General features: G+C 37.8%; 2 protein-coding genes across 2 annotated transcripts; one reads left to right on the forward strand and one right to left on the reverse strand.

Annotated features, from left to right (window-relative positions):
• Positions 1–5: 5 nt before the first annotated feature.
• LOC136260554 (COMM domain-containing protein 7-like) lies at positions 6–1,348 on the reverse strand. Its single transcript, XM_066054343.1, has 8 exons — positions 1,178–1,348; positions 1,061–1,114; positions 917–1,007; positions 756–862; positions 612–702; positions 513–562; positions 199–247; positions 6–146 (listed from the first exon to the last, which is right to left on the reverse strand). Exons 1-8 carry the CDS (start codon positions 1,256–1,258, stop codon positions 70–72), a joined length of 600 nt encoding a protein of 199 aa, XP_065910415.1. The 5' UTR covers positions 1,259–1,348; the 3' UTR covers positions 6–69.
• LOC136260551 (myosin heavy chain, striated muscle-like) lies at positions 1,237–8,685 on the forward strand. Its single transcript, XM_066054340.1, has 11 exons — positions 1,237–1,392; positions 1,784–1,886; positions 5,268–5,327; positions 5,379–5,654; positions 6,104–6,289; positions 7,414–7,619; positions 7,677–7,779; positions 7,897–7,963; positions 8,016–8,127; positions 8,174–8,402; positions 8,462–8,685. Exons 1-11 carry the CDS (start codon positions 1,354–1,356, stop codon positions 8,542–8,544), a joined length of 1,464 nt encoding a protein of 487 aa, XP_065910412.1. The 5' UTR covers positions 1,237–1,353; the 3' UTR covers positions 8,545–8,685.
• Positions 8,686–12,663: the final 3,978 nt, after the last annotated feature.

A 12,663-nucleotide genomic window follows, 5' to 3' on the forward strand; every position in this document is an offset into this window, starting at 1 on the left:
TGATATTGCATTGGCAAGTGACTTGATTCCCATCTCACTTAAAAAATTATATGAAAATTATTGTCAGTTTCAGCTAAGATATTCTAAACTTGATTTGGCTCTTTCCATTTCATGCAAGAACAAGTAGAACTGTGGGAGGGTCAACTCTATAAGAAATGAAGTAATAAAATTATAGGTTCTACAGTAACAATATCCTACCCATGAAGATGTCTTCTGTTTTCTCTCCTTTATCAACTACTAACTTCAACTGCAAATGAACACTGATAATCACAACATTACAATATGTGGCAGAGGAGTTTGGTCATGTGTCAACATTCACCTCATGATCTTAAAGAAATGTTGATACCATATCACCAAGTGACAATTCTAGACCTGACCCAAAGAAGGGGCCAAATAGGGCACAGCATGACTATTGTTGTATGACTGTAATATAAAGTAGGGGGACCATGGTTAGTTGTGTAACATATCATTGGTACATGACCAACATCCTCTGGTTTAACAACACACATTACCTGTAGGTATGAGTTACCAACTTTCTTCATGTCACTGTCTGCTGCTGTAACTGTTGGAGGTTTGCAGAATGAAGAATGCAGTACGATAAACAAGCCAACCTCCAAATCTCCATTCCATATCAACTAATTGGTTAACCATCAAAGTCTGTCCAGCTGCAACTCGGGAAATTGCTGCCATTTGTGATTTCCACTAAGACACCAAACTAGATCAACCTGTATGCTAATGTATAAAACAGGTTATACCTGTTGGGAAATATGTACGGCCTTATCCTCAGAGAGACCAAGTTGTATCAAATCATCTTTAACATGATTAGCTGACAAGTTTCTCTTCAAGGACACCTTAAAGAAGTGTTACCAGTCAAGGAGCTAAACACTAACACACACACAACTAGTTAAGGATATAGTTAACAATGACTTGGTGATGTTCTTTAGACCATTAGAAGGAAGTGAATTTGTCGCAGCAAATTCCTCCAATTGAGAGATGAATTGTGAGGCCTTCACAGTACAAATGGATGGAATAGTGAACACAATCATTACCCAGAAGTCACCTGGTCTGGTGTAGCGAGGAACGCGAACACGTAGGAGTTGAGTAGAGCTAGTTGCTGTAATGGGGGGGCGTGGTGTATGCACTAAACAGTTAGAATACACAATTACTAAAAGCTCACCTCTAACTGTAGCTTATTGAGATTTCCAAAATCCACAAAGAACTGATCGTCTGGTGTCTCTGAGGTAAAATGTAACGACATGGCTACTTTCTACTCACGTCCAATCACGTGAATCAGTATCACGTGAATAGTACACTCCTACAGGGAAAAGCTGAGGGAAAGACCCTATCAGAGTAATGGCTGATAGGAAAGAGATTAGAGAAGATGTCGATAAGGTAATTTACTAATGTGTGTCAGTACAGATATTTAAAACTTGCAGCGTTTGGGTTAATAGTATGATACTCGGATACTCCACAACACAATTTGTTTATAGTGACACAGCAGAAATGGAATCTTATTTTCTGTATGCTAAAACGTATTAGGAGGCTACATAAGGATTCACTGCTAGTATGACCATTGTCAAGTGACTACATGTTTAATAGTGTATGGCTGTGCTACTTGCCCCACGTAGAATATCTATGATATAACTTGTGGGCCTGCTTGGATGTAAAACCAATTTTTGCAAACCGTAAGGCTACTGCAGTCACTAGCTTACGCTTCAACAATGCAGGCAGTGTGTGGTTATATGGAAACCAGTCTTTGAATGAATCATATTATTTTCTACAGGTAACAAGGACTCCAGAAGAGCTAAAGGAGAGACTACTCAGCTATGGTGAAGAGGAAACATGGAAGATTAGTGTAGACAAAGTGAAGGCTAGAGAGTTTCTAGGTAAGAAGGAGCATCCTTTGTCACTTATAAAACACTGTGATTCTAGAGTACATCTTTGATACAGGGCATAATGTGGGTGGCCATAATAGGGTTGAATGGTCAGGATTATTGCATCACCTTATTGGGTCTCATCAAGAGTCATAATATATATACTAAGGAGAGTATCCTACTCTCATATACCCCTGTAGAAAGTGAAGTTATGACGTAACGACAAGATGTTGTGGTTTGTGACATACAGGAAGCCGTAAAAGTGCAAGAATCGTTAACACCGTTTCACACTTGTGACGCTCAGGATAGCCGTATTCGCAAATGGCCTAGTAAGAAACGCCTACGAAGCGGTCTTAACCCATGAAGGAACAATTGTAGTTGGGTGAGAAACGCTTAGAGCTGGAGTTAATTTGGTTGCTAACAACGTTGGTAGGCACGCGTTCAATCGATACCATGTTCAACTAATGACATCATTAATTATACAAAGAAAAACGGGCGAACTCAGAAGTGTTACGTCATAACTTCACAATACGCCTTTCTACAGGGGTATATGAGAGTAGGATACTCTCCTTAGTATATATATTATGAACTCTTGGTCTCATCTATATATGAAAATTTTGTTTTTGTAGTACCTACAAAGGGGCGCATGGAAAAGGAATTGCATTTTAACCTGCTCAACACAATAAACAGGGTAGTTTTATGTAATATCCCAGACTCCTTTTAATGCTGCATGAGCACCAAGATCGAGTCATTATTGTAAACAGTAAACAAACAGGTAGTCTTAAGGTCATATAAATTGACCATATTGGTTTACACAAACCAATTTACTAATAGAATGAGGCCTGGGTCACATTAATGTAATAGGTGTGTCATAACTAGATATACAAGGTCATCAACTGTGGCCTGGTTTCAACCCTTGGGTGCTACTCCACCCTCACCTGAATTTGCGTTTCATATGATTGCTACTTCTTAGCGGGTAGTTGGAAAAGGTGGAAATGGGTGGACACAGACATTTTCAAAGTACACTTTTACATCTATACGACAGTTAATTTTCATATCTAACATTGTTCTGTACAGTAGTATTCACAGACATGGTCTTCGCATAGCACTTATCCATTTATAAGTGCATGTGCGAAGCACGCTACAAGCATTATAGACCATGTACTGTTGTACACATGTTCTAGACATCTAATGCAGTTATGTAACTCGTAGAAATCCTCCCTAGTTTACTGTCGCACGCCACATCCAGGAACTCTCTGCATTCAGTATAAGGTGCAGATGCTTATACCTACTGGTTTGTGATACTAAGTTGGGGCATGCCAGCTGGATCTCTTTGAGTATGTATTAGATTTCTAGAGTGTGTGTACAACAGTATATGGTGTATGTGGCGTACTAGCCTATCCTCAGCACATGTACTTATAAAGCTAATCAAAGTCGATCTCTGTGTCTGGAAGCGAAAACTACTGTATAGAACAACGTTAGGTATGAAAAATAACTGTTGTACGAATGTAAAAATATATTTTGAAAATGTCTGTGCCCGCCTTTTCCATCTATGTTTTCCCGACAGACTTGTGTATAGCCAAGCTCCTCCCAAGCCATCTGCTTACCACTCACAAACAAAATATGTACAAGTGTGATAGCTACTGCTGCATGCTGATAACTAACAATATCACCTAAAATAGCTCCAAATTGCACTCTGGTCTGTGTGTCAGCTCTTGGATCCATCAACAGATTAGCTCCCTACTTGCTAATCATAAGTTAGAAACCTATAACATGCCATTTTTATTTCACCTCTAAAATGTTTTATCTAAAACAAAGCTTAGCCTCCCAACTATAGGGACCAAAAAATAGGTAGTTGTAGGTTGTAAACTCTGAGATTGCATATGATGGCTATGGCTTCATCTCAAGCTTTACTGTTGGAATAGCAAATGCCAAACTGTTAAGTTAATAGAGAACCATGTGAGGGAATATCAAACTAAAAAGAAAACAGCTTTATATTTGCCATATAAAACAGTTTTAGTGACCGTGGTTCTATGTCAGATAGTTATAGAACTGTACGAATCATTCTGGAATAGCAATCTATTGAAGATGATGAACTCCAAGATTACTCTGTGAGTTTCAAATTGTTTCGTGTATGTTGTCTCAGATTGTAGATGGCTCTCTGTACCAGTTAAGGCATAACCCTGCTATACTAGAAGTGTAGCACTCAAATAGTGGTCTTGAAATGAAATATAGCACTCAGCTTTGCCTTGTACTATATTTATGCGTAAAGCACTTAGAGTGGATGCTTTAACTCTTATGTAGCAGTACTATCTTATCACCTGAAATATTTTGTAAATTGCATATCACGATTATTGCACACTGTTTCATCATGATCATACCATCATGGTAATGATCACTGACAAATGTAGCAATGCATGAAAAGTAGCAATTAGTACTACCAAGAGTACTAAATATATATATTATGAACTCTTGGTACTACTTAGGAAGTCTCTATTGAAGAAAATAAATGTTGCACTATTGTACATGTCTTATACATCCAGTAAACTCTGTGTAAAAGTACTACACCATTATGTTTCACTAAAAACAATTATATCATAATCATGATAGTAGAAATCTATCACAATGCGTGACATTATCGATATAATTTTATGTGACTGGATTTTGGAAAATCACCGGTATGGGTGCATTGTTGATTCAGAGAAAAATGTATTTTAATAATTTAAAGCATTGTTACTCACCAGCCTTGGCAGTTACACATATGGATTTTTCACCAAAGATGGATTTTTCACCAAAGATGGAGCAATTCACAACCTTTAAGAACACCTGGTGGCCATAGTAATCCTTATAGAGTTTCCCATCATTTTAGATAGGTTTTTTCACCAGTGTTGCTGTATCAAAAAGGGGTGGGGGTGGTGGGGTGGGCAAGAGATAGACTACAAAATGGACGAGGATGGTAATTGAAGGCACCAGACTATAAAACAGTCCGTCAGAGGCAGGAAATAGACTGGAATCTCACAAAACAGACATACATCACACATTCAGCTCCCTGCTCGTTAGTTCAGAGTGTATGAACCTCCCTAAGCACTTCCCTGTTCTTCACAGGCCTGTACAGATGTCTGGCATGGCCCCCAGAAAACAGCCTACCAAAAGCAGATCCGACTAGTTGAAGGCGAGTTTGATATGAAATTGTTAGCCTGATAGTGCAGCAACTTCATGCTGGTGTTATCTCATTTTTGACTCTTGCGCCCATATGGTTGATTTTGCTAAATCCGGTCACATATTGTATATTACTAATTTATAGGAAATAAGTACCCGTGGCTTGTATATGGACGACAGAGTAGTATATAAATCCAAGACTAAGTGATATTGTGTATACTGCCATTTCTATAGATGAAGACTTTGAGACGATGTATCACCAAGTGAAGGACGCTGCTACCAATAAGGCCAAAGGTTTAGTAAAGTAATAAATTATGTATGTATACACACGTACACTGTATTTAGCTCTGGCCAAAAAGCTTCTGCCAACTTTGGAAAAGGTTTTAAGCATAAACAAAAAAGAAAATGCTACTGTATACAAAGCTTCTGAGCTACTTGAGAATGTGGAGCCATTATTGAAGTACTCGTACATTGCTGAGGAATATGATTTCCAGTTGGAGGGTCGATGCCGACGAATCTTAGACCAGTATGATACGACCTACAAAGAAGTGATCGGGTTTAGATGTAAGACTGAAATGGATAAAGTTGATGCTAAGACCACTGAGTGCTTAACTCTGCTTGGTAAGAGCATACATATTCTACCTTTTGGATAATATGCACACACACACACACACACACACACACACACACACACACACACACACACACACACACACACACACACACACACGCACACACACACACACATACACACACGCACACGCACACATACACACACGCACACACACACATACACACACACACACACACACACAACACTCACACACAACACTCACACGTATATGCTGCAAGTTTACATATTATTTCCAAATCTTAAATAAAGTATTGAAATATAAAACATTGTATTTTGACAATTAGCAATGATAATTATTAAATTAATATACGCACAAATCCCCTTGTTCAGTGATATATTTTGTTAACTTACATAATTAGCTATTAAGATTCATAAATTCCTTAGTTCACATTGCTATGGTTGCTAGTGACTTCATTCTAAAATTTTTGTTCCGTAGAGGAATCAATCAAGGCTGCAGAAGAAGACATTGTCTCATTACAAAGACAAATGACGACTGAACATGGTCAAATTGGCATGGCCGATGTCACTGAAAGGGACAGTGTAGCAAAGAAACTGATTGATGAGGAAAATGATGAGTTAAAGTTGATACAATCCAACTGTACACGGGATCTTCAGACTATAGGTAAGCCATCACCAGCTGACACTATACAACCATGTCATTGTGTTGTAGTGTTTGCTTTCTGTGTATTCACTGTTGTGACCATGATGACACTTGTGGGTCAAGGCTAGACCATAATGAATTATTGGTTGTAGTCTACTGGAATGTTAGAACTTGTCTCTGCTATTTTTTTAATTACCCAATAGTACAATTTTCATTGAGTATGGACTAAAATGTATATACAGCCATACTAGTGTATAAATAATAGTTATACGGGCACAATGTGGAGTCTATGAAATTTATAAACCCGAAGGCCCGGGCTGTAGCGCACGAGCGAAGCGAGGGCGCTACTAAGGGCCTGAGGGTTTATAAATTTCATAGACTCCACATTGTGCCCGTATAACTGCTTTAGACTCTATTTCACATTACACTCAGATTACTTACCTCATCCACGGCTGTTTCTGCTGTAGGCTTGGCAAAAGCGGCTGGTTTTCTTACGATAATACTAGCGCCATGGCAACTATACGTCCTCACGTGACAAAATAATTGCGCTCGTTAAATCACTACACGTGAACAACGCATAGCGATTGGACAAACCGGATTTTGAGCATATGTTATATTGTGCGTGAAGGCGTGGAGTATATTAGAAAACAAGGTGGAGTATATGAGATTTATTACCCACCCAAAACAGCGTAAATAGAGTCTAAGAAGCCATCTAACTGTATTGTACAAAATGTACATATCCTATAACACCATGTAAACTGATCTGCTAATGTCACTTTTTGCTAATTCTGTATTGCTATGTCTCACCACCTAAATTTTAAGTTTTCACCATTATTCCATCATCTTCAGGGTAAGGGGGCTTTAATCCTAAAATAGCAGGCCTAGGATAGGTAGTGACTAATAACATATCAAAATATCCAACAGAACATATCAAAATACTCCAACAGAACATTCAGTTAGCTCTAATACAATGGTCAGGTGAGTGTTAATTATAATGAATACTGAACCACCCACTTGCATTGGTTAACCTGATCTGTAAGACAAAAATTAACAATATGTGAGCTGACTCCATGCAGACTTAGTTACGTCATCAGTTATTTTGTTTGTTGTATGTTGAGTGATATTATTAATGCTGGTTGTTATAGAGAGGAAATTAGATGAAGTAGACAAGAAAGTAAAGTCAGTCAGTATGGAAAGAGGACTACAGAAAAAGCAACTGGAAAATTCACTTAATAAGAATCGTCAAGAACAAGAGCAATTACGAGCAAGGCTAAGCCAACTTGAAGAAGAGGACAGAGATTTAACGGGTCGGATAAATAGAAATAATGAGCTTCAAGCAGCTGCTGAAAAGGTTAGTACTTTTGAACAATTACATCATCAGTTTAGATGTGACAATATGTATTTGTAGGAACATAACAACTGTAATTTCCAAGTTAAAAAGATGGGAGAGAGAATAGAAAACTTACTGGCAATGACAAATGCATCACTGGAACTGATGAAAGATATGACAGGTAATAAATCTCTACATTGTTCATGTTGTAGAGAGGGAAAGGGGTGGACAGACAGTCAATGTAACTTGTCCGATTTGCACAGAGAGATATAGTCAATTATGATGTCTTCAATTATAGGATGTATGCAAGATGTAGTCAACACCGCTGGTAGAGAAAAGAAGAGAATTTTAAATGATCTTGAACAGTAAGGACTGGTACATGTGAGATAAAAATATATTGTTTTTATATACTAACAGGAAGTCTCTGCAAAGCAACTTGCAACTGAGGGATGCCTTGATAGCCAAGATCATCTTTCATCAGATACAAGCAGATGAAATGACTGTCAATTTAAATGAGACCAGCAAAGAAGTTTGTATACAGTTAAAAATTATGCCTTCATCACTTATAATTACAGATTTCTGATATGGAAAAAGATTTGCGAACTGCAGCTAAAACTAATAATAGTTCCAGAGTAAAACGGCTCAAAGAAAGCTTGAATTCAATGGAAGGAGAGAAAGTTCAATTTTCAGAGAGAAAAGCACTACACATGAAAGAACTTGAAGTGCTACAGAAAAGACGTGAACAAGTAGACAAAGAGCTTCATGCTGGTGGGATAACACAACTACCAACTATACAGCAACGCAGTAAGTACCTCCCTTGTGTACACCACACTCCTGTCATGTGTTACGCTTTACGTTTGTAGTTCAGACATGGAAACAAGAACAGGATAAGTGTTTTGATAATCCAGAGACTGGAAGTTTTCACTCTAACATATCACATCTTTGAAAACACTTTCTGTATGTCCACACACAAGTGTGAATATTTTATATCATTGTGTGATTTTGTAATGCGTAACGTACACAGTGTAATCTTATTGTGTATATGTTGTAGTATTTTACATTGTATTGTCTGTTCCTTCACTGATAATCTTATACCTGGTTAGTGTAGTAGGCCACAGCATATTATACATTCTAAACCGATGAAGTTTTTCACATAGTCTTTGTCGTCATTGACAAGTCGATACAGGAGCCTGCAATACTAACCACATCTCAAGGTTTTAGAGTGTTAGCAACCTGCCATTATCACAGGTGGTTTTTATGCACAAGCAATCTACTCCTGTATACCCTTTCTGCTTTTTCTGCAAGTCAATTTCTAGGCACAAGTAATCATGCACAGTTTTACATTAGGGCTACCAGGATGGGGTGATACATTTACCCTCATGTACATCCTTTGTGAAAAGAATTGGTAAGAGATTTACTAGTGGTAGAAGATACAGTGGAATAATTCTCTTTGCCACAATTACTGATTGTGAATCTAGTGAAAGTTAGGCACAAATCAAGTATAGCTCTGGAGGACACAGGCTAGAAGCCATAGCTTTAAAGTATAATATAAAAATTGGTCATCTTGATCAACACATTTGTAGCAAAAACTGAAAATAAAATTATATGAACACAAATAGTTGTTATTGGAATAGTACTTAAAGCACAATTAACTTAAAATCTTCTGGTTGCCAGACAGCTCACTAAAGCAAGTACAGGTACCCATTAATGTTACAGCTGGGTGGGCTGCTTTCCCAGTGGGTAGCTGACCCAGATATCAGTTAAGTTGAGTGTCCTGAGTGTCTGTACATTGGGGAAAGAGCTGACAATGTTATTATATAGTTCATGCAGTGAAGCACACAGTAGCATGATAGCTCTTGTGCACATATCATGACCAGGCTGATCATGAGTTAACACCAGTCACATCCTTTCTGTGATATGTAGGAGATGATTGCTCCATTGAGTGAGTAAATGAGAACTATCATCATCTCCTACTATAATTATAATCACATGCCCCACAGGAAGAAACATTACCTTAATGGTTATAGCTACAATATTAGTACCTGTATGTTTTTCACTACTTGCTATTATATAGTCAATTTTACAATTTGATGCAGTAGCATTATGTCACGGCCCTAGGGTGATTTGCGGACAACAATACAGTGGAACCTCTCTATTACGGACACTTTGGGATTCAGGCCAGTTTTTGGTGTAATATAGAGGTTTTCCTCTGAAATAAAAATGTATTGATCAGACCTGTTCGGACCAAGATTTTTGTCCTTATTACGGAGGTTTTTCTATTGTGTCCTTAATTCAGGGAGTTTGTTAAGAGAGGTTTCACTGTAATGATATAAAATTGTGCACAAGAATTCCTTTGGATTCAGTGGAATGGAATGGAAATTAGGTAATTTCACTTAGTGTTCACCTCTTATAAGACCACTTTCTAACAAAGACCATTTCTTTATAAAGACTTTTTACTTTAATGTCTAAATTGTTGAGTGCATTCCCATATGGTCTTATTGATGAATTGTGCACCACATGTTATGCCAGAGTGAGTGATTTACGTATGATACAACAATATACCTAATATCTGGTAAGGCCAAGAAATGAATGTTATTACTGGCAACTAATCATTTCCAAAAATCTATATAACATTGATCCTTAATATCATTGACTCATGCATGCAGTCTGACTGTATTCCTAATTAATTCTAATTGGCTAGTAAATTAGTACCCTTTTCAATAGTCATTGTAGGGGAGAAAAATGCGGCCAAATTACTAGCCAATTAGAGTTGGTTATAGTAGGAACAGAACAAGTCAATGATAAAGGACCAAATTTTTATAAATTATAGTTAGTTGCTGGAATTAACATTCATTACTTAATTGGCCTCAACAGATATCAGCTCCTTTAGTCATCAATATTACTTTTTAGTTTCATGGACACATTGTTTTTGTACAACCAAGCTGTTGGGTATTGCTGTATTACAAATCAGATATCACTAGGCATGTGGCACACAACTGATCAATAAGACCATCCTATGAGGATGCACTCTAAACCAAGACTGATAGCATGTAGCAATTTAAACAATTAATAAAGTAAAACAGTTTTATAAAGAGGTGGTCTTTGTTAGAGGGTGGTCTTTATAAAGTGACCACTAATTGAAATTACACTATTACCATTCCACAATTCCATTCCACTGAATCCAGACTCCCAGTAGGTATAATACTGGCCATTATCTATTAATTCATTAATGCATAGCTACTATAAGGTGATAGACTGGGTAGCATTGGAATCTGATTGACATGCAATGCATGAATTTAGTTCACAATATGCAAATAACATAACAACGAAAATTAATAGTGATATTTATCAAGGAAAGTTTCAATTACCAGGCCAATACTGTAGCCACTTGGCTTTATTGCCTCTCTCTCCACACACACACACACACACACACACACACACACACACACACACACACACACACACACACACACACACACACACACACACACACACACACACACACACACACACACACACACACACACACACACACACACACACACACACACACACACACACACACACACACACACACACACACACACACACACACACACACACACACACACACACACACACACACACACACACACACACACACACACACACACACACACACACACACGTGGACACACACATGTGGCTATACTAACCTTGACTTGTATAGCTATAATATTTCACAACTAGCCCCATCTGCATGGCATGTGAGTGAAATTATTAATGTTTAACATTAACTGCAAATTAAAGGGGAGAGCCACTGGCAAGCGAATGTCTACTTGAGTCGGCCTCTGCATTGCACATTTTTATTTAATTAATTTATTTTTCTTACCATCATGAGAAAATGTACATATATACATACAATAAAAGCGGGAATGTGTCCTCAGTCACATCAGACCACAGTGAAGTGTTAAAATAAACACCAGGTGTGGGTATTTCCACATGTGGCTATACTAACCTTGACTTGTATAGCTATAATATTTCACAACTAGCCCCATCTGCATGGCATGTGAGTTAAATTATTAATGTTTAACATTAACTGCAAATAAAGGGGAGAGCCACTGGCAAGCGAATGTCTACTTGAGTCGGCCTCTGCATTGCACATTTTTATTTAATTAATTTATTTTTCTTACCATCATGAGAAAATGTACATATATACATACAATAAAAGCGTGAATGTGTCCTCAGTCACATGCAACCACAGTGAAGTGTTAAAATAAACACCAGTGTGGGTATTTCACTTTGCCATTCCCACGCCGGTGTTTATTTTAACACTTCACTGTGGTCGTATGTGACTGAGGACACATTCCCGCTTTTATTGTATGTATATATGTACATTTTCTCATGGTGGTAAGAAAAATAAATTAATTAAATAAAAATGTGCAATGCAGAGGCCGACTCAAGTAGACACCGACTCAAGTAGACATTCGCTTGCCAGTGGCTCTCCCCTTTATTTGCAGTTAATGTTAAACATTAATAATTTCACTCACATGCCATGCAGATGGGGCTAGTTGTGAAATATTATAGCTATACAAGTCAAGGTTAGTATAGCCACATGTGTGTGTCCACGTGTGTGTGTGTGTGTGTGTGTGTGTGTGTGTGTGTGTGTGTGTGTGTGTGTGTGTGTGTGTGTGTGTGTGTGTGTGTGTGTGTGTGTGTGTGTGTGTGTGTGTGTGTGGAGAGAGAGAGGCAATAAAGCCAAGTGGCTACAGTATTGGCCTGGTAATTGAAACTTTCCTTGATGAATATCACTATTAATTTTCGTTATTATGTTATTTGCATATTGTGAACTAAATTCCTGCATTGCATGTCAATCAGATTCCAATGCTACCCAGTCTATCACCTTATATTAACCACTCATTGCATTTCTGGACCATAATTATCTTTCTTTGCTGCAGTATCAAGCATTTGTTGCACTGTGGCTTTTGGCAATGGTAGATCAGGATGGATAAAATGTAACAGAGAAACGCTGATAATGCCCTAGCACACTTACTTCCAGTGTTTCCATAAAAGTTTGGGAAGTCTA

This window comes from Dysidea avara, chromosome 7 (genome assembly GCF_963678975.1).
Source record: "Dysidea avara chromosome 7, odDysAvar1.4, whole genome shotgun sequence".
NCBI lineage: Eukaryota > Metazoa > Porifera > Demospongiae > Dictyoceratida > Dysideidae > Dysidea > Dysidea avara.

Bases quoted from the DNA above. Each gene is read 5' to 3' on its own strand.
- LOC136260554 (XM_066054343.1), bottom strand. From the start codon at position 1,258: ATGTCGTTACATTTTACCTCAGAGACACCAGACGATCAGTTCTTTGTG. The intron at 1,115-1,177 runs GTGAGCTTTTAG...CCCCCATTACAG, and splicing joins TCAATAAGCTACAGTTAGAG to CAACTAGCTCTACTCAACTC. The intron at 147-198 runs GTAGGATATTGT...CATTTCTTATAG, and splicing joins AACAGAAGACATCTTCATGG to AGTTGACCCTCCCACAGTTC.
- LOC136260551 (XM_066054340.1), top strand. From the start codon at position 1,354: ATGGCTGATAGGAAAGAGATTAGAGAAGATGTCGATAAG. The intron at 1,393-1,783 runs GTAATTTACTAA...TATTTTCTACAG, and splicing joins TTAGAGAAGATGTCGATAAG to GTAACAAGGACTCCAGAAGA. The intron at 5,328-5,378 runs GTTTAGTAAAGT...CACTGTATTTAG, and splicing joins TGCTACCAATAAGGCCAAAG to CTCTGGCCAAAAAGCTTCTG.